Source organism: Gorilla gorilla, chromosome 15 (genome assembly GCF_029281585.2).
Source record: "Gorilla gorilla gorilla isolate KB3781 chromosome 15, NHGRI_mGorGor1-v2.1_pri, whole genome shotgun sequence".
Taxonomy (NCBI): Eukaryota; Metazoa; Chordata; class Mammalia; order Primates; family Hominidae; genus Gorilla; species Gorilla gorilla.
The window spans coordinates 33,103,566-33,129,079 of record NC_073239.2 but is presented as its reverse complement, the minus strand read 5'-3'; the positions used below and the strand labels follow the sequence as shown (position 1 = coordinate 33,129,079).

General features: G+C 53.3%; 1 protein-coding gene and 1 long non-coding RNA gene across 3 annotated transcripts in view; one reads left to right on the top strand and one right to left on the bottom strand.

The window, feature by feature from the left end:
- Nucleotides 1–1,288: 1,288 nt before the first annotated feature.
- On the top strand, nucleotides 1,289–23,778 carry LOC129526815 (uncharacterized). The gene is made up of 4 exons (XR_008671576.2): nucleotides 1,289–2,737; nucleotides 5,090–5,254; nucleotides 5,668–5,907; nucleotides 23,487–23,778. It is a non-coding gene; the product is annotated as an uncharacterized lncRNA (long non-coding RNA).
- Nucleotides 7,709–25,514, bottom strand: part of ZFHX2 (zinc finger homeobox 2) — a 32,499-nt gene continuing 14,693 nt past the window's right edge. The window contains exons 2-10 of one of the 2 annotated variants that reach the window (XM_019009630.4): nucleotides 20,135–22,224; nucleotides 19,417–19,934; nucleotides 18,328–18,568; nucleotides 16,971–17,045; nucleotides 16,561–16,619; nucleotides 14,459–14,659; nucleotides 13,701–13,827; nucleotides 10,057–13,533; nucleotides 7,709–9,795 (exon numbers count right to left, since the gene is read on the bottom strand). In XM_019009630.4, coding sequence (XP_018865175.3) covers nucleotides 8,816–9,795; nucleotides 10,057–13,533; nucleotides 13,701–13,827; nucleotides 14,459–14,659; nucleotides 16,561–16,619; nucleotides 16,971–17,045; nucleotides 18,328–18,568; nucleotides 19,417–19,934; nucleotides 20,135–22,175 — 7,719 coding nt within the window. In that variant the 5' untranslated portion in view covers nucleotides 22,176–22,224 and the 3' untranslated portion in view covers nucleotides 7,709–8,815. Of the gene's footprint in view, nucleotides 9,796–10,056; nucleotides 13,534–13,700; nucleotides 13,828–14,458; nucleotides 14,660–16,560; nucleotides 16,620–16,970; nucleotides 17,046–18,327; nucleotides 18,569–19,416; nucleotides 19,935–20,134; nucleotides 23,489–25,514 lie in introns of those variants that run through there. The other variant, XM_063697764.1, reaches the window with a different exon arrangement.

Sequence of the window (25,514 nt, the reverse complement as noted above, 5' to 3'; positions counted from 1 at the left end):
ATCCCCCCAGCTTGGCACTGATCTCGGGGAGAGAGAGGGAGGGAGGCTGGGCAAAGAGCATCTGTTCCCTCCATTCTCCCAGCTCCATCGGCTGCCAACCTAGGGCCATCGTCTGCCTCCATCACCCCTCCGCCCGCCCGCCTACCCACCCAATCCCAAACGGGTGCTGGATCAGGTGCTGAATCCGGCTGCCTCCTCGGGTACCAGTCACTGTGCATTGCTGTGTGTCTGCCACCGCTGCCTGGCACTCATGGGGCCGTGTGTGTGTGTATGTGTGTGTGCGCGCATGTACATGTACGCATAAGCGTGTGCTGTATGTGAGCCTCCTGGGCATGGGTGGGGGTTGGCATTGCGGTTGCCAATCTAGTGTCCAACCAGAAGGACAGAGGGATGGAGTGGAAGAAGGAGGGGAGAGGCTTGGGGTCTGGGAGGGGAGAAGAGGGTGCATGAGTTGCTTCATGCTGCCTGCTTACAGGCATTGGCATTGTAGCTGCCACCCTTGTGCCCACGGAGATGGGAGGAGGTGAGTGGAGGGCGCAGCGGCAGGAGTCCTGTGCTCTGGGAGGAAGGCTTTGTACATGGGAGCTGTTGGCATCACATCTGTCAGGCCGGTGCCCAGAACTGGGGCAATGGAGACTGGGGGATCCAGGAAGCAGGGAGGAGGGGCAGAATGTGTTTCTGATGTTGCTGTCCCTCTAGAAGCTCAGCTCTGAAAAATGGTTGGAGTATGAGGTGATTAGTGCTCTTCCAGCTTGAGGAAGTAAAGTGGTGGAGAGAGTAGCCAGGGAAGTGCCAAGAAACAGTCTACGAGCCAGGGAGGAGGGAGTGTGCCACCGTACCCAGGGAGAACTTGTTGGGGCTGGCAATCTGGCCCTTTGTCAGAGTATTGAAGGAGACAGCAAGAGGACCAGATGTGAGGTGGGTGGGTGCTGGCACTGCCCATGGCACCTGGCACAGGCTCTGGCATTGTGTGGAACAGGGGAGGGTGACAGTGCCTCTTGCCAATCTGGTTGAGAGGGCTATTGTGCCAGGAGTGAGAAGGAAGGAGGTGAAACATTTCGGGAGGTGGGGTGTTTGGGAGACCAGATTTTTTTCTGCCAGGTCCTCCTTTCCCTTCCCTCTTAGGCATGGGGAGTGGAGCAACAGACGGAGAGTGGCATGAAGACACAAAGGAGGAAGCACACCATTGCCAAGACCCCAAGGAAGAAGGATGGAAAGCGCTGGCAGTCCTGCCTGGCCCCCAGCCAGTTCCCTGCTGAAGATGGCCAGATCCCGTTGTCTGGTCTGTATATGCCACTTTTGCTGGGGTGGAAGGAGGGAAGGGCTGGCTTGCTGAGCTGGGCTCTAGAATGGGAAGGGTACCTTTCTGCAGATCCCATTTGGACTCTCCACTTGAACAAGTGAGGTGTCTGATTTTCTTCTTCGGTACCTTCCTTTCCTCCCCCTCCCTTCGCCTCACCCCACTTTCATCTGTCATCACCACCTGGGTCCTACTGCTTGGCACCCAACCAACTGGATGCCGCCACGTTTGGCAGTGCTGCACTGGCACGTGAACAGTGTCTCAGATCCTGGCACTGCAGCAAACCCAAAGCCACCAAACATGCTCATGATGCCACTTGGCAGCAGTCAGAGAGAGGGGGCTGTGCACATAGTGGTGCCAGGCATTGGGTGGAGCTCTGTGCAGGGAACTGGCATGAGACGATGCCCTTAACAACTGGGCTAAGTCAGCACTCCCTGGTCAATCTCAGCTCTGCCTTCCTCCCAACTAGATATCCACCTCCTTCCTACCCTTATTGCCCCCACGAAAGGGATTTAGATGGTACCATATTGAGTGTTTGAGCACCATGCGAAAGGAAACAAGCACAGAGGGACAGGCTAGAGCACAGGCTGTAGACACACCCAAGGCTCCAGGTTAGTGGACCATACATATCCTTGGACAACAAGAACAACAACAACAACAACAAAACCCTAGGAGAACAAAAGGAGGTGGAGAGAGGGACACCAGCTGTGTTGTTACCAGGATGGCACAAGAAGAGATTGGAAGGGAAGTAGGAAGGAGTGACCCTCAGACCTTGCTCTTGGGTGATGGGGTGGTTTGTACTTATGCATATTTCATTCTGCCTTGTGCCTTGTGATTTGCTGAGCTGTGGTTGAGATGAACTGGTTCTTTCTCCCTTGTTAAAAGATCCATATTCAATAATAGTCCTAGAAAGATGGAAAGGTGCTCTAGGCCTAGAGAGGTAGACAGGTGTTAGGAAGACAAACGGACTTGTCCTTCCAGAAAGACTATGCAAGGCACCCAGTTAGAGTTGGATAGATTTCCATATCTTTGAAATCCACCCCAAGAAGGGAGATTGAGGATAAGCAATGATCCCTGGTAGAGGGGAAGGCCCCTAGGAGGAGAATCCCCAGCATCTGTGGTGATACAGACTAGCCCTCAGAAAACTAGACCTTGGGCCCCCATCTGAAAGAATTTCTAGTAGGTTTGGCTTTCCCAGTGACTGGGCAGATCTTTAGAAGATCTGGAAGATTTGGCTGTGGGTGATGTGCAGGGGAGGCTGGGTGGCTCTGGGAGATAGGACCTGCCCAGAGGTAGGAGTAAAGTCCATGCTGGGCTGAGCTGCTCAGGGCTGGGGAAGTTCTGATTTCAGCATCTCTGGAAGTGTATGGCTACTTCAGAAGAAGCAAGGTGTTTTCCACAGCAGAGGAGAAAGCAAGGAGGCACTCAGCCAAAGTGGTGAGTGGACAATGTTTATATCTTTTCTCCTGTTCAAGAACAGCCAACGTAAGCAGAAGACCATGGTCAGTTTCCAGTATGTTGGGGGTGGGAGTCGGGGTGATGTCAGAGTAATGAAGTCGACAAATCTGAGGTTATGATAAGCCCTGGTGTGGTAGCCCCTGGGGTAGCAGGGTTGGTCCCTGGGTGCTGAAGAGATGAGGGCAGGTCACAGATATGGTGCTAAGCTCTCTAGGTCAGTGGTTCTCAAACTTCAGAGGGCATAGAATCATTTCAGGAGTTTCTGATTCAGTTGGTCTTAGGTGTGGTCCAGGAATATGCATTTTACATAAGCACTCATGTTGCAAGTGGACACTTGAAATGTTGAAAAACACTGTTCTGAGAGATGGCAGTCACCTTTAGGATGGTCGATCCAATCAGGGTTTCCCTTGCCTTTTGCATCTGTCTTCCCCAGACTTACTCATGTCTTTATGCTGACATGTTTGGGATATGTTTGTTGTGGGGTGTGTGTATGCGTTTTGGGTGGGAGCAGTGGGAGGAAAAGGAGAGATTGTGAGGTTGAATCCAGCGAATGTAACTTGTTAGAACAATGATCCTCATTGGCAGTAGTTACCACAGAAGAATCCTTTAGGGAACACTTTGAAAATTCACTCTTTCTTCACCCACAGATTCTGAAGGCTGGCTGCCCGTGGGTTTCTGAAACCTCATCATTGAGAATCACTAGGTTAGGAACATTGTCAAGAGATTATTCTCTGTGCTCAAGTCAAAATTGTGTAGATTTTGTGGCTGGGTACAAGATGGGTCCTGGAGGCAGGCCTGGGTCCCGGGTAATGGAAGTAGGGGTCCGTAGAGTACAACTCAGCCTACTGCTGATACTCAGCAAATGGCAGAGGATGCTGTGGTTTGAGCACTTGGTGGGGACATCTAGAAATGAGCACAGCATGGGTCATTCTTCACATCCAACTGAGAAGACTTAGTGCAGGGTTTGGTATCAGGGAGGACTTGTAGATATGGGGCAGTGCTGAGCCCCTGCTGATTACTGGTTGTGGTGTCTTAGCCATTGTTTGTGTAAGAATATGTGTGCAGTTGGGTGGGATTATGAGTCAACCCCGGGTGCTGCATCACCTTTCCCCCTCTTCTTGGACAGGTTCAGCTTGTTCTGGTCTACCTATACTCAACCTGCTTCCCCATTAGCTTCTGGCCAGACTTCTTTCCATGGCTGTGGAATTGCAAGAAATACCATACTCAGACTACTGCCAGAGAATAATGACATTTACCCCTTGTCTGTGCTTTGTGTGAGGGCTGTCTGGGTCCCATATATGAAGGAGCGTCACTGGGTGGTCACGCAATTGAATCACGCAATTTTATCTTCTTCCCATAACATATAGTTTCTCTCAAGAGGAATTACCTTCATGATTACTTCCCATCTTTCCCCAAACTTGATGGGCCATGGTCTAGATCTTCTGCAAATGTCTCTCAAATTTGCCTTCATCTGATCTTTTTATAATGTATCTGAGCTATAATCCTGTAGACCCTGAGGCTGGATCTACAGACTTGCTGTAGCAAGAGCTTTCTCAGTATAAAGGCATTTCTTCCCAACTCAGTCTTCTAGAAATGACGCTTTCATGGCTTATAAGTTTCTGACTGGTTGCTTCTGAGGGAAATTGTCCCCCAATACCTGGCCATTCGCAGAAGTTTACCCTGTTTTTCATGGTGACATCATATGAGTTTTCCCAAAAGTTTCCTCCTAGTTTGCCTCCTACATATCTCTTCCCTGATGTCCAGAATAATTTACGGTCCTCTCCCCATCAGGTGTGTGTGTGTTTGTTTGTTTTTTGTGACTGCGAGGAGGGGAGTGGACCCCTCAACCATGTGCGTGCCCCCGCTGCTGCCATACCCCTGTCCCCTCTTGACTGCCAGCAACAGCTTGGTATGGGCCCAATGCCCATCCATTTTCAGGGCTAGTTGATTTGGCAGGTGAGTTGTTACACACTCCTTAGCAGATCCTCTCCCCATATGTTAATATTCAACATTTGGTCACTCTTCCTCTTACCGGTTACTTTTTCCTCTCACTTTCTCTGTTTATAAGCTTTTTCTACCTACTTTTGTGTGAGAAAAATTAGCGTGTGTTGGAGGGTGTTTCTGCTTATGGGAGTATAGATCATGGGTCTTGGGGTATGTCCCTTGTACTTATACATATGTCCATGGGGCCCCATCCTTGCTGGCACTGGTGTGTTTCCCTGCAGCCCCCTCTGCTGGGGTCTGCTGCTGTTTCTGAGGGTGTGTTTGTTTGTTTCACTGGTGTAGTTATATATATGGAGCTCTATATTTCAGATTTACGTATCTTTCCAGGGATGAATGACTGTCTTAAAACAGATCACAGTGGTGGAGATTTGGAGAATCAGTGATCTGGTCTATAAGCCCTGAAAGTGGTTAAGAAACAAATACAAAGAATTAAGCAGATGGGTGCTATTATGCCTGGAATAAAAGGCTTGCTTGGTTCTTAAGCCTACTTCTGTAAGTATACTCCAGGGCTAGAAGGGTGGGATAGAAACAGATTTCTTTATGTGGTTCCTGTTGCAAACTCTGTCTTGTTTGGCCATTAAGGCTTCAGATTTTCTTATATTCTTCTAGCAATCTTTTTGTTCCTAGCTGAGGATTGGACACCTTACACCATCCTCACACAGACTCTGGTTTAGAGCAAAAATAGCCAAGATCACTTTCACCACCGCCTCTCGGTCTGACCCTGGTTGTTAAGTAGGGCAGAGCTCAATTTGGGTGCCTCTTGAAGGACGAGTGTATGTTAGAAGCCCTAGGGTTAGGGGTGGGGGAGGTACTGCAGAATAGGTGTTATTGTGCCAAATGCTTGAGTTACGGCTGTTACTCCACAGGAGAAGTACCATGATTTAATTCTGGTGACTTGGCATTAGCCTCTAGGATTCTGCAAAGGATTGTGCTGACTCAGCCTTCTGTCCACCAGAATACCCACTGTGCATTGCTCTCTGGAGCAGGACTGCTGCTGCTAAGGACTTCTGGTGTGAGAAAGGGACTGGGAAGGAATGCTTCCAGCCACTGGGAACATGGAATGGTGCCCCCTCAGGAAGCATGTTAATTGACCTAAGTCAGCAGAGTCAGCCCGGCTCTTTTGCCCCCAAATTCCAGGGTTCCAGGTAAGTACAGTTGCTTAGAGTCAGCTCATATCTACTGTTGGGACCGCACATGGTATTGCCAGGCCAGGGTGTTGGGTGTAAAAGAACATGTTGCGTGACAAGAGGAGGGGGGATTTCTGGTTACATCAACTCTCGGTGAAAACACTCATAGTTCAAACTGAAGTTGGCTGAAATCCTTAAGATACAGCACACCACACTTCTAACCATTCCATGCCAGGTGTTTGTCGATGCTTTCTTTAAAACGTTTCCTTTGTCTTGTTTTTGTTCTAAATTGTTTTTGGTTTCTAACTTTTATACACAAGTCACATTCCCAGAAAGCACAAGTGAAGAATCTTCTTTCCTCAGATACATGCTGCTAAGAAAATAGTTTTATACACAGAATTTCAACAGGAGAGAGAAAAGGACAGGGAGGGAGGGTACAAGAGAGGCGGGGAAAGAAAGTGGCAGTGAGCACAAGACCTCGGTGGCCAGTTTCTCTCCTGCTGCCTAGATTTGTGACTGGCATTTTTGGTATCGGAAATTGGGGTGGAATTACAAAACTAACTCCACCTAATTTGCTGTTAGTTAGAAAACTAACTCCACCCCACCCCTAATTTGTTAAAGTTGGAGTATTTCAGAAGTGAATGGGACAGGAAGTGAGACTCACGGAATATATGGGGGCTACTGACTGAGCTGAATTTTCTGTCCCCTCCCATTCTGTCTGCATGTAAGACACTGCTTCAGTATTAACATGTTCACAGAGTGATGTGACTGATAGAGCAGAAAACCTAAATCCCAGGGCTGGGTGAATTTGTATGAGAATATGAAATGGATAATGATAGAGCAACAGCCTGAAGGGGAGGGAGGATGGAAGGAGAACACCTTGAAAGAGAAGTGGTCTTAGGGACAAGAGTAGTAGGAAAAACTACCTGGAGGACAAGGAATTTTGCAGACTTTTCTTTGCTAAAAGAAAACATGGACTTCTCTACCCCACACTACTTTAGCTGGGCTTTAGGGTTGCCAGAATTATCACCTGATGGCTACAGAAACCATTTGCCTAGGGGTATGGAACATTCTTCTAGGTTCTATTGGTTCCCTTGGTGATAACACCCTATCAAAGATTGACCTGTGCTTCAGTCATCTCCTTGCCCACCCCATCCCCTCAATTCGTATCAGCTCTAGAACCCCATGAGTCTCATGGACGGGTCCCGACTCCCTTGGGAATGCCTCCAACAGCTGCTGCTTAATGGAGAAGCTGGGCTGGGCTGGACTGGAGGGAGCAGGAGCAAGGGCAGAGGACAAGGGGGAAGAAAAGGAGACTGGGGGGAAGGGAACAAGGGACCCAGCAAAGGTGGGCCTCTAGGGAGGGCAACAGGATTAGGAGTTTGTGAAAAAAGTAAATGCAAGGAAAAGGTAGGAGATGAAAGAGAAGCAGATCTCAGATTCAGAAATTAAATACCCCACTCACCCCTTTCTTCCTGGGACTGCCAAGATACTTTTGGTGACACTGACTTTTCTAACTCATAGCTGGAAATGAAGGGCTATTACCTGTCCTAATAAATACCCAATTCAGGGAACTGGGACATGTCTCTCCCCAGAGTTCAGGCTCTTCTCCCTATATTGCCAGCTCCCACCTCGGAGACTGGGCATAGCCGGGGAAGGTTGCACTGACATCAGTCCTTCGAGGACCACCAGACCCATAGCAAGGAGCTAAAGCTGTTTGGTCTTCCAAAGATGAGGTGGTTTAAAGAAACCCTTAAACTGGGGGGATGGGGGTGGGACAGGGAGCAGGGAGTGACACAAATAGGAAAAAAAACACTTGTTTGATGGGAGTTTTCTTTCTTTTTTTTTTTTTTTCTGTATTTTCCAAGTTTATGTTTTTCTTTAGTTCATTCCTCTGGTGTCCATTTCTCTCTTTTGTGCGCGTGTGCACATACTCTCTCTCGCTCTTGTTTTTTTGGTTGTGTTTCAGTTTTTTTTTAAAAGAACTTTGGATTTGCCGTTGGTGGGCAGTGCCTGTCCCTGGAGGCTGGACCCTCACGTGGCAGGGCTAGGACAAGGGGCAGGCCCACGGCCGCTGAGAGGATCTCTGTGTTTAAAGCCTTTGAGAATAAGTTACTGCAGTTCCCAGGGTGCAAGGTAGGGATTGGCAGAGGGGTTTCTGGTGGCGGCATCCCCTAGAGTCCAGGCCACAGGGACTCCCCTGTCAGGCAAAGAGAGGGTTAGGAGGGAGAGGGTAGGGAGAGTGAACCAGAAGCACTTCTCCCATGCCAGCCTCCAGTTTGGTTAGAGTTTTGTGGGCTCCCTGCCCATGCCAGGCTCCAACTTTGGGAGCCAACTGAGCATTTGGAAAGAGTTTGTGAGCGGTGTGGTGCTCTAGAAAAAGGGTTAGGAAGGAGAAGAGAGAGTGGCAAAGTTTGTTTTCCTTCCCCCTTCTTTGCCTTGGGCTTTCTTTTTCGTTTCTTCTTTTTATCTTCTTTTTCAAAATTTTTTGGTGTTTTCTCAGTGGAACATCATGGGATAACATGTGTGTGTGCATGTATGTGTATGCATTTATGGGGATGGGGAGCTGGGAATTCAGTGAGGAAAAGGAAGATAGAACCAAGGATATATTTTGTGTGTGGTAGGCAGACATGTATGAATAATCAGGGTGCCAAGATGGGTGTATGTGTCTGTGAAGATGGGCAAGGGCTACATCTGCAAGGAGCTGAGGATGAGGATCAATGTGTGTGTCTGTGAGGATTGGGAGGAGGCAGGACTCTGCTGGAAGTGGGGTGTGTGGTGCCCACTGAGGGTGGGAACTGAACAGTTCCTGTGAGGTGGGCGGGGCCAGGGGGTGGGGTGAGGGATTTGAGCTCCCACCAAACACCCCTTGGGGTAAAAGAGGGAGCCCTGAGGCCCTCCCCTCTCCCCATCTTGGTTAATCTGTTTATAAAGCTAGAAGTGTAGAGGTAGTCGTAGTTTTTGGGTTGGAGTCCGTGTGAGGTAATCTTGCTTCCTCTTTGGCAAAAGCCACAGCAGCCGAGGCAGCAGTGGCGGCGTTGGTGATGGAGATGGGTGGGCCCCCTTGAGGTGGGGCTGCCTTGCGCCTGTGGGCCGAGGAGCGCAGGTGGGAGGCTAGGGCTTCACGCCCACTCAGCAGCACCTCACATGCCAGGCAGTGGTAGGTGCAGATGGGCACCCGCAATGGGGGTGGCATGGAGCCCCCAGAGCCCCGCCCAAAGAAGCAGAAGGATCTCTGGTGGGCAGTAGCCGGGGCCTCCCCGTCAAATGCCATCTTGCACTGGTGGCACAGGTAGCGATGGGTTACATCCACGGTGGAGATGCCAGTGCTGCCTGTCAGCAGCTCATCAACCTCACCAGCTTCCCCCTCCCCTGGAGCAGGCAGTTCAGGAGGCTTTGGAGGTGCTGTGGCTGTGGGCTCAGGGGGCTGGGGTGGCGGCTGGAGGAGGGCATTGGGGAGCAGCCCAATGAGGGTCTGAGGTATCATGGGGTTCATGGGAAATAGCCCCTTCTTCATGCCATAGAGCTGTTGGAAGTAGGCCCCCTGTAGCTGGGGGCCAAAGACAGCTGGCGGTGCTGTTCCCCCAGCAGGGGGCAATGGAAAGGGCAGGAACTGGCCCCCCAACAGGGCTGGGACAGTGGTCTTCAATGCTTTGAGGTTCTTGAGGGCATCATTGGAGGAGCTGGTGGGGCCTGCAACTGGCTTTCGCTCACTGGAAACCTTGTCCCCCAAGGGCTCAGTAGGAGGGCCTGGGACAGGGTCAGTGGTGCCTGCTGTGGAGGTGTTGGTTTGGTCGGGCATGGGTCTCTGAGGTAAGGGGCGGCCTGGGCCAGCAGTCTGGACCACTGTGGTGGTAGGCAGGACCGAAGTGGCGAGGCCGAGGAGGCCTGAGGAGGCTGCCGGGCCTAGGAAGGTGAAAGGAAGGATGAAGGATTAGCCATCTCCTGTCCCATCATTCTTCCTGCCATAGGCCACCTCCAGCCACACGCACCCGTTCCCAGCACCGGATTTCCATGCCCCTTCCCTCCCTTCTTTCCCCCAAGAGCCTGACGCAAAGGAAGGCCACAGGAGATTGGGCATGGGAAGAATCAGGAAGGAAAAGGAAGGGCATGTCATTAGAGGGGGATGTTCTCTGAAGTCCAGCTCCTCCCAGCCTCCCTACTCACCTGAATTGAAAGGAGCTAAGTTGCCCAGCGGGGGCTGAGCCAGAGCTGGGCCAGATAAGAGGACCGGCGCCAGGCGAGGCAAGGTTGGGGCAGCCCCGAGGGGCATGGAGGCAGGTGTGGTGGCAGGTGGGGCCTTGAGAGCTGGGGGAGCCTCAGGTGCTGGGGCCAAGTCGTAGCACTTGCTTTCACTCTTCAGCTGGGCTCGAACCGCCTCCTTGAGTTTGGCCAGGTGCTGACGGGAAAAGAGATGGCCTCGGCAGGAGACATAGAAATCATACTTGACATCACAATAGGGGCAGTCAGTGCGCTGGGCTGCTAAGGGGCCCTCACTGCTGCCCCCAGTGCTCCCAGCGGCTGTCCCCTGTAGTTTGGCCTTCTTTTCCTTGGCACGAGCATTCTGGAACCAGACCTGGATGACTCTCTTGGGCAGCCCAATCTCCTCTCCCAGCACCTCACACTCCTGCATGGTGGGGGTGCGGTAAGCTTCATAGCAGGCTTTCATGATCTTCAGCTGCAGGCTGCTCATCTGGGTCCTGTAGCGCCGCTGCCCCATTCCATCTGGAACCCCAGTCCCACCTCCAGGTCCCCCACTGGTCCCTCCAGCCCCAGGGGATTCTGGTTCAGCTAGGCTGGAAGCAGATGAATCACTCAGATCTCCTGCAGACAGACTGCAAGCCTCACTCTCTGGAGAAGCTTTAGGTGGTTCCTCTGGGCCCTCTTCCTCACTGGGTGGAGGGGGAGGTAGGAGAGGTAGAGGTGGCTCTGGTGTTGGGGTGGTGGCCTCTTTCCCAGGTGGTAGGAAAGGCTGGGGCCCAGAAGCAAGCGTGGCAGTGGGGTAGGGAAAAGCAGGTGCTTCCCTCTTTGGGGCTTCCCTCCCAGTGCCATCATCTACCTTGCCTAATAAGAGGTTGAACTTGGGCAATGATGCAGGGGTGGCTGTGGCAGGCGGTTTCACTGCTGGACTAGGCACCCCCCCAGGGGTGCTTCGAAACTGGCCTTTCCTCTCCCGGGCCCTGGTATTCTGGAACCAGACCTGTACCACTCGCTTTTTGAGCCCCACCTCCTCGGAGATGCAGTCGAGCATCTTGCGTGTTGGGTTGGAATCCTGCATGTACCAACGGTACAGGATCTCTAGCTGCTCAGGCAAGATGGTGGTGCGCAGGCGCTTGTCCCTGGGGGGCTCGCCCTCCCCTCCTCCCCCTGCTTCACTGCCTGTGGGAGACAAGCTGCCGTCCTCATGCTTCCGTTTGAGAGGTGGACCTGGCATTGGTGAGGTGGCTGCCACCAGGGGGTTTCTCTCCCCAAACACCAGCAAGGGCAGATCTAGGAGTTGCGGGGGAGCACTGGGCTGCAGAGATGGCAGGAAATGTAGTCGGCGGTGACTGGTCAGGAGGTCCTGGCTGGAGAAAGAAATGGCACACTGGTCACAGGTATGGGCTGGGGAAGGTGATGGAGTAGCCTTCTCTTCAGGCTCTTTGCCTCCTGCCTTTGTTGCCTCTGCTTGGCTCAGCTCCTCCCCATCTGGAGGCTCTGGTAATGGGCCCTCAGGCCCTGCTGGAGGTTCAAGGCCCTGTTCCTCCTCTACTTCTTCTTCTTCCACCTCTTCCTCCTCTTCCCCTCTCTCTGCCTCTTCCTCCTCCTCTTCAAGGGTCTGGTCATCATAGCACTTCTTGAGGTGGCGCACCAACTCAAAAACACAGGAGAAAGTGGCGTGGCAACGCCTGCAGCCGGAGGCTCCGCCAGTGCCTCCTCCGGTTGGCATGGACCCACCCTCACAGGCATTTTTGCGTGCTTTCTGGCGGGCATTCTGGAACCACACCACCACCACACGGCTAGCCAGACCCAACAGACTTGCAAGTCGCTCCACCTCTCCATCTTTGGGGTAGGCACTAGTCTCAAAGAAAGACTGCAGGGCTTGGGTCTGGAACTCTGTGAACTTGGTTCTGGAGAACCGGCGGCCGGCAGGCACCAGGGGAGGAAGATTCCCTCTGGAGCTTTCTTCCTCCTCTGTGGGCCAGTGTCCCCCTGCTCGATTTCGCTCTTCGGGGGCACGGGTCCCCCCTGCCTCAGGCTCTGGGACCAGGAAGGGTGGGCCCAGGTGGGGAGCAGGTGAATCCAGAGACCCATCAGGAGGTTTGGGAGGCTCTGCAAGGGGCGGGTATAGGCTGTCATAGCTCTTTCGAAACTGAGCAGCATAACGGCTCAGGGCTTCAAAGGGCAGAAAGCGGCGGTGGACATGTTCCTCGTGTGTCTTGAGGATAAGCATATTGGAGAAGAGTTTCCCACAGGCCCCACAGGCCAGCTTGTCCCCACCCCCGAGGGCCTCAGGTGGGGGTGGGGTAGGGGGAGGGGGCACAGCTTGCTTCCCTTCATTGTACTGGATCACCAGCTCAAAGCCAAAGTTTTCTAGAAGGGCTTTGGCTGCAGTGCGGGCAGCCTCGTTGGGCAATGGGTCGGGGGGTGAGGAAGGCCCTGCCTCATTACCCTCTTTGGCCATGGGGGGCCGCTCCCACTCCCGCTCAGCCAGCTCAGCCTTGGGAGGTTGGGGTGGAGGAGGAGGGGTGGCAGCTGGCAGGGACAGCACAGGTGCAGGCCCAGCTAGTGTCAGCTTGGGCCCCACCTTGAGATCGTGGAGGTAGAAGGGCAGGAGCAGCTGCTGCTGCTGGAGCTTAAGCAGTGATTCGGGCACCAGAGGGAAGGGGGGCAGGACTGGTGGGGTGAAGAGAGGGGCTGGGAATCGGTGCAGGTCCAAGGGAGGTGGGGGAGGGGACAGGAAAGGCAATCCAGATATGAAGCCACTGGTGTCAGGGCCCTTCTTCTCAGTGCCCACCTCCCCCTCTGTCTCGCCTTCCTTGGGCTCTTCTTGGCTGCGTTCCGGCCCTTCAATCTTGGAATCAGTCTTGGTTCCCCGAGAGCGAGTCTGATGCAGAACTGACCGCATGTGGATCTCCAGGGTGGAGCTCTGGTTGTAGGAGACTCTGCAGACTGTGCACTTAAAGGGCTTGTCTGTGGCAGCAGTGGTGGTGGGTGGGGCACCGGCCTCTCCCCGTGCAGGGGCAGAGGGGTCAATGGCAGCCTTCTTCATCTTGTGAAGGTGGGAGACAGAATTATAATGAACCAACAGAATATTCTTCTGGGTGAAGGACTCCTTACACACAGTGCACTTATAGGGCCGGGCAGGGTCGAGAAACTTGTCCAGGGCAAAGTTGGTGGTTTTCCGATAGGTCAGAGGGTGGCGAGAGTCAGCTGGAGCTGGCTCTGCAGAGCGGAGCTCTCCAGTGGTCCCGTCTTCCTCCTCAGCCATGGTGGGCGGAGGAGCTACGTCTTCAGCTTGGGCATCAGGTTCAGGGACTGGAGATGGGGCTGGAGAAGGGGGTTGGCCAGGGCTTCCCGAGGGTTTGTCTGGGGCCTCAACTGAGGCCAGGGGAGGCTCAGGAAGAGGATCTGGACTGGCTTCTGGGGTCAGGTTAGGGCCTTCTAGGGGAGAGAGAAGAAAGTACAATGAGGAGGGAACTTCGTTTAAGCCAGAACCCACCCACTCAATACCAAGGCAGTTGACCTTGGCCTCAGTCATCTTCAGACCTTGTTGGCCCATGGAGTCCCCTTTCCTGGTACCTTGGGAGGCTTGCTGTTCCATTCCTTACCTGCTGCCTGGTCTCTGCTCGGTGTAGGCTCTGGCCCCTGAGTGGGGGGTTCCTGGCCATTGTCCAGAAGGCTTAATGTGGGTCCAGACAGCACTTTGGTTGTAAATGTCATTTCTACAGTTGTAGCCTGCAATGAGAAAAAGCCTAGTGGCTTCACCACCACCCCCCACTGCCCCTATGCCACTCCTGACCCATCTGCCCTACACCTGTACTTGTGCCGAGATCCCTTTCCACAGATCCAGCCTCCTGTCTGAACAAACCTCCCACCTAATTGCTGCTTTTGCTACAGATGAGAGAGCCTGAGCTGCTGCCTCTCCTATCTGGCTTCCTCTTTCCCCAAACCAGAAGTCATCATTCTTTGAGGCTACCTGGTCTGGCAGGCTGGTACCTGCTGTTCAACAACTCTTCTCAGGACTTAGTGGAGGTGAAACAGAAGCCTCTGCCTCATCTCTTAAGTAGAGGCAGCTAGACAAGCTCAGTTCTGAGTCTCCCTCTCTAAAATCCAACTTCAAATCCATGAAATGCTGCTTTTGTTGCCAACACATGCACTTGCCTGAATACTCCTGCCTCTTCCTCCCCTCCTGGATGGCCCTAACAAGGCCTTGTCGGACCGTCCTCACCCAGCCAGCACACGCACTTGCCTGAATGCCCCCCTGCCCCCAACACATGCACCTGCCTGAATACCCCTGCCTCTTCCTCCCCTCCTGCACAGCCCTAATAAGGTCTTGTTGTACCGTCCTCACCCAGCCTGTACTCACTACAAGCAGCAGCTTCTCAACGCACTCGGGCACCACGTTGTGAAGGTGGCTAAGGTGGAAGTGCAGGGCAGGCCGGCCCACCAGCTGTTCCTGGCACAGTGGGCATCTGTACTTGGGCTGCACTGCATGCTGGGAGAGTGTATGAGCCCTCACCTGGCTGGACTGTGGGCTCAGGAAGCTGCAGTATGGACAGCAGTATACCTGGAGGGTACATATGGGCAGTGGACGAAGTGTCAGGGAAGGATGGGACCCACCATCACATAGTCCTTTGGATGCAGCACTGGCCTGCCCCCACTCCTTTTTTTTTTTTTTTTTTTTAGATGGAGTCTGGCTCTGTCACCCAGGCCGGAGTGCAGTGACGTGATCTCGGCTCACTGCAACCTCCGCCTTCCAGGTTCAAGCGATTCTCCTGCCCTCAGCCTCCCAAGCAGCTGGGATTACAGGCATGTGCAACCACGCCCAGCTAATTTTTGTATTTTTTAGTAGAGGCAGGGTTTTGCCACATTGGCCAGGTTGGTCTTGAACTCCTGATGCCAGGTGATGTACTCATCTTGGCTTCCCAAAGTGCTGGGATTACAGGTGTGAGCCACCACGCTTGGCCTCTCACTCCTAATTTAAGAGGAACTAGCCAGATAGGAAGGCATTACAGCAGACCCAGCCTCCAGCCACAGTCCTGAGAGCTGGCTCCTCCCCACTTTCCCTTGGATTGGGACAAAGGCCTAGCTTAGGCCGCTACCTTGCACTCCTTCTTTGTCTGGCCCTCTTCCACCATCCTGGCCTCTCTGCCTTTTCTTGGTGTGTCTTTCCCAGTCTTTGCTGCCTGCCTCAACTCTCCAGCTAACAGATGGCTCTGTACCTACTACCCCCACCTTGGATTTAGTTTTCTTCTCTTACCTATCCTATCCTGTCGTGTCTTCTCTGTGAAATGGTTCCATTTCCTCTGGGCATTTTCTGGACCCAGAGGCTCCCTTGTCCCTGCCCACTCTGCCTCTGTGAACCGTCACCTGAAAAGGGGCCCTACCTGTCTGCTCAGAAGCCAGCTCATCCTCCCTCAGGCTCAGCAGCTCCCACCTTATTTTCCATCTTTCTTTTTCCTTCTTCTTTTTCCTAATGTGAATAAACACCACAGCTCCCCCAGTGGCCCAGGAAAATTCTGGCCCAGCCCTCTCAGCACATTCTCAGCCACACTTCCAGAGGGGTGAGGCTGCCAGAGGCCCCACCATCACCTGACTGCCAGACTTACCCAGCCTGCATCCAGGCTGGCACCAGTGGCACAGGCCTGTGTGTCAGGGAGGGGATGACCGTAAAGGAAGGGGATCCAGATGCTCATCTTAATGCACCTAGCCCCTGGAGCAGACATCTGGAAGAGGTCTGTTGGCGGGAGCAGGAGTTAGGAAGAAAAGATGCTGAGGACATAAGGCATTACTTCAGCTTGCAGTAATGCAGTAACACTGCGTACTGCAATAACAATAAATGTTACATATTGTAGTCCAGTTTGGAGAGCTGTGAGGCACAGGATGGCATCTCAAACCAGAGGCTGGGAATCCCCTCAGAACACAGAGCTGCCATTCCTGGGTGCTGCCTAGGTCTGAGTCGTGGGGATTTAGAGATTTGTGGCACATGCTGTCAGCGTGAACCATTTGGTTGGTGCCTCTACCCTTAGTAAGGGGATGCCAGGACAGTTCCATCCAGGCTCAGGGCGTTTTGTAGGGTAGGAACACCGGTGTCTTGTCTTTCTGCTCCTAACTGAGGGATAAAGAGCTGGGCAGTAGCTGGTTGTTTGCTTTTGCCTTTCTCCTCCTCTCCTTCCAGCATGTACCCCCACTCTTTCCTACTCTCAGCACAATTCCTTTATTCATCTTTCCCTCAAGTTCCTGCTGTCTCCCTCCTATCATCTCCCTCTGTGCTTGACCCTGCTGGGCCAGCTCTGCCCCCCAAAGTGCTGAACATGTGGAACTGGATCTGGGTGGAATTTCTTAACTGTGCTATTCTGAGTGAAATAAGTCAAAGCATGACAAAATTATGTCTGCCTTTAGAATATGAGCAGATCTCAGTAAAGCCAGGCCCCCACTTCAGCTCTTCCCAGTTACCCCAGTTCTGACCGTGGTCTGGTTGGCACTGTCTCTGGAAGGGCCAGTCTTGTTTTCTGTCTCTTCTGAAGCTGAGGATGAAAGAAGAGGAGATTAAGGAACCCTGACAGCCCTCAAGATGATTTGTAGCAGAGAGCTTCCAGGGTAGGCAGCTGGGCACTAGGGAAAGGGCAGGAAACTCAGTAGATAGGTGAGGCTTGGCAAGGGCTGACTCCGGGTCAGTAGGATGGTCAGGTCTGAGTTCTCAAAGAGGGCGGAAGTGCCTAGCCTCTCGTGGCTCAGCCTCCCTTCCCCCTGATGAGCCCTTTCTTTAATCAGTTTTGCTCCTTGAGCACAGACATTGCTGGGCTCCTGGATTACTGCAAGGTCCCATGAGCATCTCAGAATGTAGGAGGACTGGGGGGAAGGGAGGGAAAACTCACCCAATTGTTCTGTCTTGTTCTGGGCATCTTTCTCAGGGGTGGGTGGCTCAGCTAAGGGGGTGACAGGAGCCTTCCCTGTGTAGGATGGGGGGAGAGTCAGCTTAAAGAGGTGTGGCATCAGGGAAGGGAGAACATAGGACAGAGGAAGCAGGACAAGCAGCCGGTCAATGAAGGAGAAAATGGATGGATCAATCAGCAGGTAGGAGAGTATGAAAAGCCAACAAAAAGAAACACCCACACAGAAGATAGAGGGAAAATTACAGTATTAGAACTGGTAGGGCCTAAGAGATCATTTTATTAGAGTCCAGCTCCTGTCCTTTTATAGAAGTCCAGCAGTAGACAGCAGAAACAAGACCAAACTCAGCTCCCTGTCTTAAATGACCCAGGAAGTGGGAAGCCCCAGAAATGTAGTGGGAGGGGCACTGAAGAAGGAAGCCTCGGCTGAATGGAAGCAGCTGCTGCAGTGAGCAGGAAGTGGCAGGTCTAGCTGGAAGAGGAGATTACCACTCAAGTAAGAATTGACAGATGCGTAGGAATTTATTTTCGGTGGCAGCCTCATTAAAGTGTTAAAGTTCCTTAACTCCATTCAGCCCTGCGCCAGGATCGTTAGCTATTGATCTGGGCCCCTCCGGCACTTAACTCCAGCCAGCATATTGGCAATTCAATTAGCACCAGTCAATGCTGCGGGTTCCTGGCTCCTGCTGCCCATGCCCTCGCCCTTGCCCACCACTGGCTCTGCAAAGCCCGACGCCCATGCCCACCTCTGGCAGCCCCTTGCAGGCTCTTCTCCTGTACCCTCTGGATCAATGGTGCCTGGCTGGCTGTTCCCGGCCTCTGCTGGTACAACCTCAGCTGCCTAAGGGTGACTCTAAGCCCAGCCTTAGGGCTAAAGACCTCCTAGGAGACAGGAAGAGGCTGGGAAGCTTGTCAGGGGCCTCTTCCCATCCCTGCTGCCTTTGGATCATGCCCACAGCTCCTATCTCCTTCCAAGAAGCCCTGGCCCAGCACAAACAGGTTCTCTCTCCTTCCTACCCAGCTCCAGCCTGCCACCCTCCAGCATTACTAGGACACTAGTCACTACTCAGAATCACTGGGTGGTTCCTCTTCACCCTCTTCCTGTTCTATGTCATCCACCCAGCAAAGCCCCTGCCCTTCTTTGCCCCTCCACTCAAGGTAGCCTCCACGGTGCCTGACACGCTCATTCTGTCTTATCCCTTCACAGCTTCTTCCCATTTAGTATAGGTGGCCTACAGGCCCACTTCGCCTTCCTTGTATCTCTAACTCCGCAGCCCCCGTGCTCCCCACATCCTGCTGCCCTCCCTGCCCAGCTCTTATTCTCCAGTCCCTTCTTCCTCACCGGGAGTCCGGAGCTGCCCGTGGCTGAAGCTCAGGATGCTCTGAAGAGCTGCGGGTCCTTCCTCAGCGGTTGGGCCATTCTGTAGCAGCTGCAGACGCCTCTGGGCCTGGGCATCGCGGTGGGCAGGTGTGCGCAGGTGTTGCAGCACAGCCAAGCGGGAGGGTGTCTCCCACGCACACAACAGGCAGTGGTATAGCCCCAGCTCTGCCCCTGCCTCTGCTCCCTCCATGTCCAGCAGAAACTAGAACCATGGGAAGAGGCTGGCTCAGGCCCAGAAGGGACATGCCAGACCTCAGGGGACTTTTTTTTTTTTTTTCTAGAGAGAGTCTTGCCCTGTTGCCCAGGCTGGAGTGCAGTGGCATGATTTCTACTCACTGCATCCTCTACCTCCTGGGTTCAGTGATTTTCATGCCTCAGCCTCCCAAGTAGCTGGGATTACAGGCATGCGCACCACACCCGGCTAATTTTTGTATTTTTAGTAGAGATGGGGTTTCACCATGTTGGCCAGGCTGGTCTCGAACTCCTGACTTCAAGTGATCCTCCCGCCTCGGCCTCCCAAAGTGCCGGGACTACAGGCGTGAGCCACCGCACCTAGCCTCAGGGGATTTCTTTGCCTCCCCTAAGGGAGACTGACTAGCAGCAGCCCCCTCCCCACCCCTCGCTTCCTCCTCCTGAAACCCCCCCTTTCCCTCCTATGGCCACCTAAGTATTATTGCTTGCTCTCCCCAACCCTTTCTCTTTCTCCTACCACTCCTGGACTCCCTCCCAGCATGCAAATGGAGTCTGGTTCCATCCTCTTGAACCTCTGGTGACATGACAAACTGAGCTGATACCACCCCTCCCCTCCAGGGCCAAACACCAGAAGAGCTGAATAAAGTCTATTTCACTTGTCAGAGTTTACTATCCTTTGGTCTCTTTCTCCATGTCTGTCACTTTGTTACCCTGGTACATATGTCGTTACCTGGTGCATACTTTCCTTTTTCTCCATTTGTCACCCAGGGTTTTTCTATCACTTTCTTATTCTGCATCTCCTCCCTCTGTCCCCATTCCCTTCTCCTCTTCCGATGGCCCTTCCTGACCCAGCCTCACCTTATAGATTTGGCTGTTTTCTTCGTGGGCTGCACCCCTGGCATGCAGCTGCATCTTCTCCTTGCTGTTGGACTCAAAGTCACAGATGTTGCAGCGCAGGTGTAGTGGGGAGACAGACCCATAAGGAGCCCCATCTCCCAGGGACACTGGGGAAGGGGTGCCCATGGCTCCACCCCCCTCCCGCAGGTGGGCTGCCAGCTGGTACTTCTGAGCATGTTTGTCAGTCTTGAGGTGGAGTTGGAAGTTGGCCTTGAGCTGGGTGCCATAGCAGCAAAGCTTGCAGCGGTGGGTGTCACCAGCCACCTCCTTCCATTCAGCTTCCGGGAGGCTCCGGCCTATGCTGCAGTGGTAGAGCAGCAGCTCCAGGTTGTCTGTGCTGAAGGCCTGGCACACTAGGCAGCGGAATACCTTCAGGGACAGGCTGTCGTCTGGGGGTGGTGAGGTGGGCAGGCTGTCAGATGAGGAACCCAGGAGCTGACTTGGAGGCAGGTGGGCATCAGGGGATAGGCTTCCAGGGGCTAGAGGACAGAGACAGATTAGTGGCCCAAGAAAGAAATGGGGCACGGTTGGTTCACTATGTGGGGAGGTGGGTTAATGAGTAGGATAGTGCTCAGAGGGACTTATGGTTACCTAAGTGGGGAGTTGGTCCTTGGGAGAAAGCACGGAATAGAGTTTGGCCCTGGGGAGGAGAGAAGAGGGAAGAAGCACAGAAGCTTACCGGATGTGGGGAACTTGCGGGCAGGTGCTCCTAGGTGGTGGAAACCATTGAGAAGTAGCTGGGCTTCCCGGGGCTTGTCTGGCCTCAGCCCCGAGCCAGCCAAGGGAGTCTGAGGCTGCCCTAGGGCCTGGGGCCCAAAGTACTGGAAGAGTTCAGGGGGGCTAGTGGGGGTAGCCCCTGGTGGGGGAGGAGGGCCTGGCCCCATCAATCCAGGTGGCAGGCCCAGCGGCAGCCCCTGGTGCAGCATTAGGACATTCTGCATGTGCTTCTCAGAGGTCATATGGATGCGCAGGTTGCGGGAGATGTTTGTCTCGTAGCTGCACACCTTGCACTGCCAGGATGATTTGGTCTTAGGCTCTTTGTCTCCCGCAGAGGGTGGGAGTGATGCCTCTGGTGGACTTCCTTGCCCACCAGGGCCCGCCTGGAAGCCCTGCAGGTTGGCCAGGTGCTTGTCAGACTGCATATGGATGCTGAGGTTGCCTTTGGTGGTTGTAGAGTAGTTGCAGACGTCACAGCGGTAGGGTTTGTAGCCACAGTTGTAGCTCTCTCCACGAGCAAGGCGGGGGTGGGCGCCCCCAGCACTGCAGTAGCTGCAGTGACTGTTGCTCTCAGGGTGCTTCTCTCGCATGTGCACATCCAGGGTCTGCTGGTACTTGTAGTGCCAGTTGCACTTGGGACACTTGAGTGTCTTGCAGGAGTTGCGTGAGTGGAGCAGGGACATGTGGCTGGACAGGCTGAGGCCCTGGAAGGCTGCAGGGGCTGGGGTGTAGTCATCAGCTAGGCGATAGGGCTGGGGTGGGTCACTGGGGTCTTCGGGGGAGCCCACTGGGGCAGGGAGAGTGCCCCCCTCCTTGGAGGTGGGTGAGCTTTGGTTGAGTGGGGGGCAGAGCCCTCCATCCTCTTCTTGCCCCTCAGGGAACCAATCTGGCCCTGCCTCGCCTGCTGCTACTGGCAATTCTTTGGCTTGGGTTGGGCTGGGGTCCCAGGTGGCTGTGGGTGGAAAGGGTGGGCTGAGGGCCATAACTTCTTCATCCAGGAGGATAAGGGCCTGGACTTCTGCCTCAGGGGGGCCATCCTCTGTCTGGGCCACATTCGCCTCCATGTTCACTGTGCTGCTATTGTCAAGGGGTATGTCAGAAGAGGGGCGAGCAGGGAGTTTTGGCTCCAGAAAGCTTATGAGGGCCTTGCAGCCTTCATCTCCCTCCTGGAGCACAGCTGGGCTACCTGACAGGCCCTGATATTGGGCAGGGGTTAGCTTCACCCCATGAGACTGTGTGTGATCCATAAAGGCCTGGGGCTTGCTGAAACCCAGGCGGCACAGAAGGCAGAGCCAGAAGACTGCCACGTGGTTGCCCCTGCTGTTCCCCATGGGGCCATCTTTGGGATCTCCGGGTGGATTTGGAGCCAGCTGGTAGCTCCAGAAAGCTCCATGCCTTTCCTCACAGGCAGCCGGAGATGGTGCTGAGGTATCATGGGACAGAATTTGGTCAGAAGAGCTAAAGCCTTGGATTGGGTCAAAGCCATGTTGGATGTGAAGGGCAGTGAGGTGTGAGGGGGGTGGGTAGGCAAGGAAGGGCAGACTGGGCTCTTCTTTGATGCCCGCCTCACCCCAGGGGAAGCCCTTTGGTAACAGGAGTTCACTGCCACCTGGCAGGGACAGCTTGGCCACTAGGTAGGCCTCACCTCCAGCTGTGAAGAATAAGTGGTTGCTTAGGTCCATGGGAGGGAGCCCTTCTTCTTCCTCCTCCTGCTGCTTGTCCTTTTCCACCCCTGGGTCATTTGGTGGGAAGTGACCACAGTCAGGCCCTTCCTGGGGCTCCCCAATCTCCTTTGGTGGGACGAGGCCACAGCCTGACTCCAGGAGCTGTCCCCCTGGCTCTGAGGACTTCATGTTCTCAGAGGTGGAGGAGGCAGCAGGGGGATCTTTGGTGACAGGATCAGAGGGGGTGCTGGAGGAGGAGGTGTCCGAAGGCAGGGACGGGGCATTGTGCCCAGGGGAGGGGGTGGTACCAGTGGTAGAGGCTGAGTTAAGGGTGGCCATGGTAGACGGAGGAGTGCTGGGGGCTCATGTCAGCATGACAGCCAGTACCCTGTAGGGAGACAAGGAGAGAGCAGTGCCGTGAGGCTGCAGGGACCCCAGCTGGGCAGCTGGATCTCTGGATACTCCTGCCCCATCCTCTTCCCTGAACACCAGACTCAGACACCACTTTGCTAACCTGAAATTTCACTTAGTGTCTAACATGCTTCACAACTTAATATGTCCACATCAGAACTCTTCATTTTATTTATTTTATTTTATTTTATTAATTAATTTTTTTTTGAGATGGAGTTTTGCTCTTGTTGCCCAGGATGGAGTGCAATGGCGTGATCTCGGCTCACCGCAACCTCCACCTCCTGGGTTCAAGTGATTCTCCTGCCTCAGCCTCCTGAGCAGCTGGGATTACAGGCTTGTGCCACCACACCTGACTAATTTTGTATTTTTAGTAGAGACGGGGTTTCTCCATGTTGGTCAGGCTGGTCTCTAACTCCCGACCTCAAGTGATCCGCCCACCTCGGTCTCCCAAAGTGCTAGGATTATAGGCGTGAGCCACCGCGCCCAGCCTAGAACTCTTTATTTGTCCCCTGAACCTGCTCCTCCCCATCTTTCCTATCTCAAAAGTTGGTACCAACATTTATCCAGTGGCTTAGACTAAAAACCCAAAGTTTTATCTTGCCCTCACCTGCTGGACATATCCACTTCAACAGCAACCTCTAAAACATGTCAATCCCTCCATTTATCTCCTTCACTAACACCATCCTGGGGCCCGCTGAAATCCGGGCAGCACAGAAGGCAGGCCATTATCATCTCTTTCCTGGACTAACACAACAGATGCCACACTGGCCTCCCACTTCCACTACTGCCCACTACAGTGTATTTTCTCTCCATCCAGCAGCCAGAATGGGGGCTTTAGTTTTTCCTCTATCTTTAGCACAGAAAACAATGCCTGCCACAGTCAGTGTCTTTTGAATGGCAGAATTCTAGGAAAGACCCTCAGATTTTCCATACCCTGACGAGGTAAATTCCCTAAGTCTTGCCAGAGATAGGGCATAATTGATTTCCCCTGGCATGCAGGCACCATGCTTCTCTCCAATGCCTTCCAGATCCATCTCTGGTCACAGCATGTGGAACAGATGGGAGCTTCTCTGGTCAGTTGAAAGATAACAGCTAGTCGGTTGCCTCCTCTTCCTCCCAAAAGAGGTAACAAATAATAAGTAATAGTAATAATATTACTAATAGTTATGTAGGTACATATACCATGGTCCTGGCACTATGTTAAATGCTTTATGTTAATCATCTCATTTAATCTCACAGCAACCTTATTTTACGGATGGGGCATCCAAGAAAGAGAGATGTTAAGTGAGCTACTGAGGGTCACACAGCTCCAAGATAGTGAAACTAGAAATGGACTGATGAGGCACTGAGTAAACCCCAAAGTTGTGGTCTAGACTCCTCCACCCAGCTAGACTGTCCCTTGGACACAATACAGGCAAAATGAGACTCCAAAGGACTAGAAATGAAGATTCCAGTCTGGGCATGGTGGCTCACATCTGTAATCCCAGCACTTTGGGAGGCCAAGGCAGGCAGATCACCTGAGGTCAGGAGTTTGAGACCAGCCTGGCCAACGTGGTGAAACCCTGTCTCTACTAAAAATACAAAGAAATTAGTTGGGCGTGGTGGTGCATGCCTGTAATCCCAGCTACTCAGGAGGCTGAGGCAGGAGAACAGCTTGAAACTGGGAGGCAGAGGTTGCAGTGAGCCGGGACTGCACCATTGTACTTCAGCCTGGGCAACAAGAATGAAACTCCGTCTCACCAAAAAAACAGAAAGAAAGAAATGAGGATTCCTGGGCTGCCTCCAGCTGACAGAAGCGCCAAGGCTCCCATCCTTTTTTTTTTTTTTTTTTTTCCTAAATCAGGAACCTCCCCCTCAAACTCACCAATTCCCATGCCTCTCCATCCTATACTTCCCCCAAGGTCCCAGTTGGCCCATCTACGTCCTCTCTAGCTCTCGTATTAGCAGATCTCTAGTGATTAAACTGGTAGTGCTTCAGGCCAGAGTGCTTCGTGTAAGGGGCGAGGGGCGTGGCCTCTCTTTTCCTGGGCTACCTCTAACCCTCACCTTCAGATTTTTTTATTTGGAATGGGTCCTCAGTCTGGCCCCACCCAACCTGAAGGCCCCATTGTAGCTTCCCTCCTCCTGGGGTTCTAGCCAGGCATGAAGTCAGAGCCATTAAGGAATGCTGAGTGGAGTGGGATTAGCATGGTAATGAAAATGCAAATCAGCACCTGGGAAAGGGGTGGAAGGGATGGGGAGTCGGGGGAGTTGGAGAACCAAAAGGGAAGTGAAGGAACTGGACTGAGGGGAGCCGATTTCTCGATAACCAGAAAGCAGAAGCCCTCAAGTGGAGGGAGAAAGGTATTCCTCCTACAGAATCCATGGTGGGGGAGAGGGGTAAGGGTGCTGGTTTGTGAGGGTCTGTTATTCCATCGTCACCCACAGGGTGGGCCACACCGCCCTTCCACTACCCCACCTGGTGGGAATAACTGACTGGGCAAGAGGCCCTGTCCTGGGCCCTGCCGCCAAGGGCTGTACACAGGTGCGTGCTCTCTCCCAGCCGGCCCAAGTGCTACAGCTCACCCTCCCTAAGCCTACCAGCTGCTTCCTGGCTCCTGACTCACCACGCTCGATCACAGCTCAGAGTAGGGCTAGGCAGACCTAAGCCCCAAATCCTGCAGTAACTCCCAGATCCTCTCTCAAAAACATCTATTTCCTAGAACTGGAAAAAGACATAGCTGATTCCTAGCTAGAAACCAAAGGAGCTTAGCTTTTGGCTAGCTTGTAGGTGAGACTCTGATCGGCTGAGGGTAGGTTGGCAGCTATTTAAAATTGCAAATCTCTTCCCCACCTCCCAACCTAACCCTCCTCTTTAGGAAAGAATTTCAATTGCAAATATATCTCTGCCTCAGTACATCCTCCCCCAACCCCAACTCCCCATCCCCCTTTCTTCTCGGAGCTTCTCCCATCACCCACTATTTATTACAAACCTTTAGCTGCAGCGATTATTTTTTCGCTTTTTTCCCCCTCATTGCATTTTCACTCCTCCATCTTTCCTTCCTTCCCTCTCAGAATCGCTAGGTCCCTTTCTTTGCCCTTCCTACCTTGAACTGGAGACAGTGCAGAAACGGACAGGCCTAAGAGTCATCCCCTCCTGCCACCCCCAAGACCAAGATTCTTGCTCATCCTCAGACCCATCGCCATTCTTCCCTTTAGTTCCCGGCTTTCCTTAAGGGCATCCCCTATCCCTGCGGACACATCTCAGATGTGGGTAAAGAGACAAGG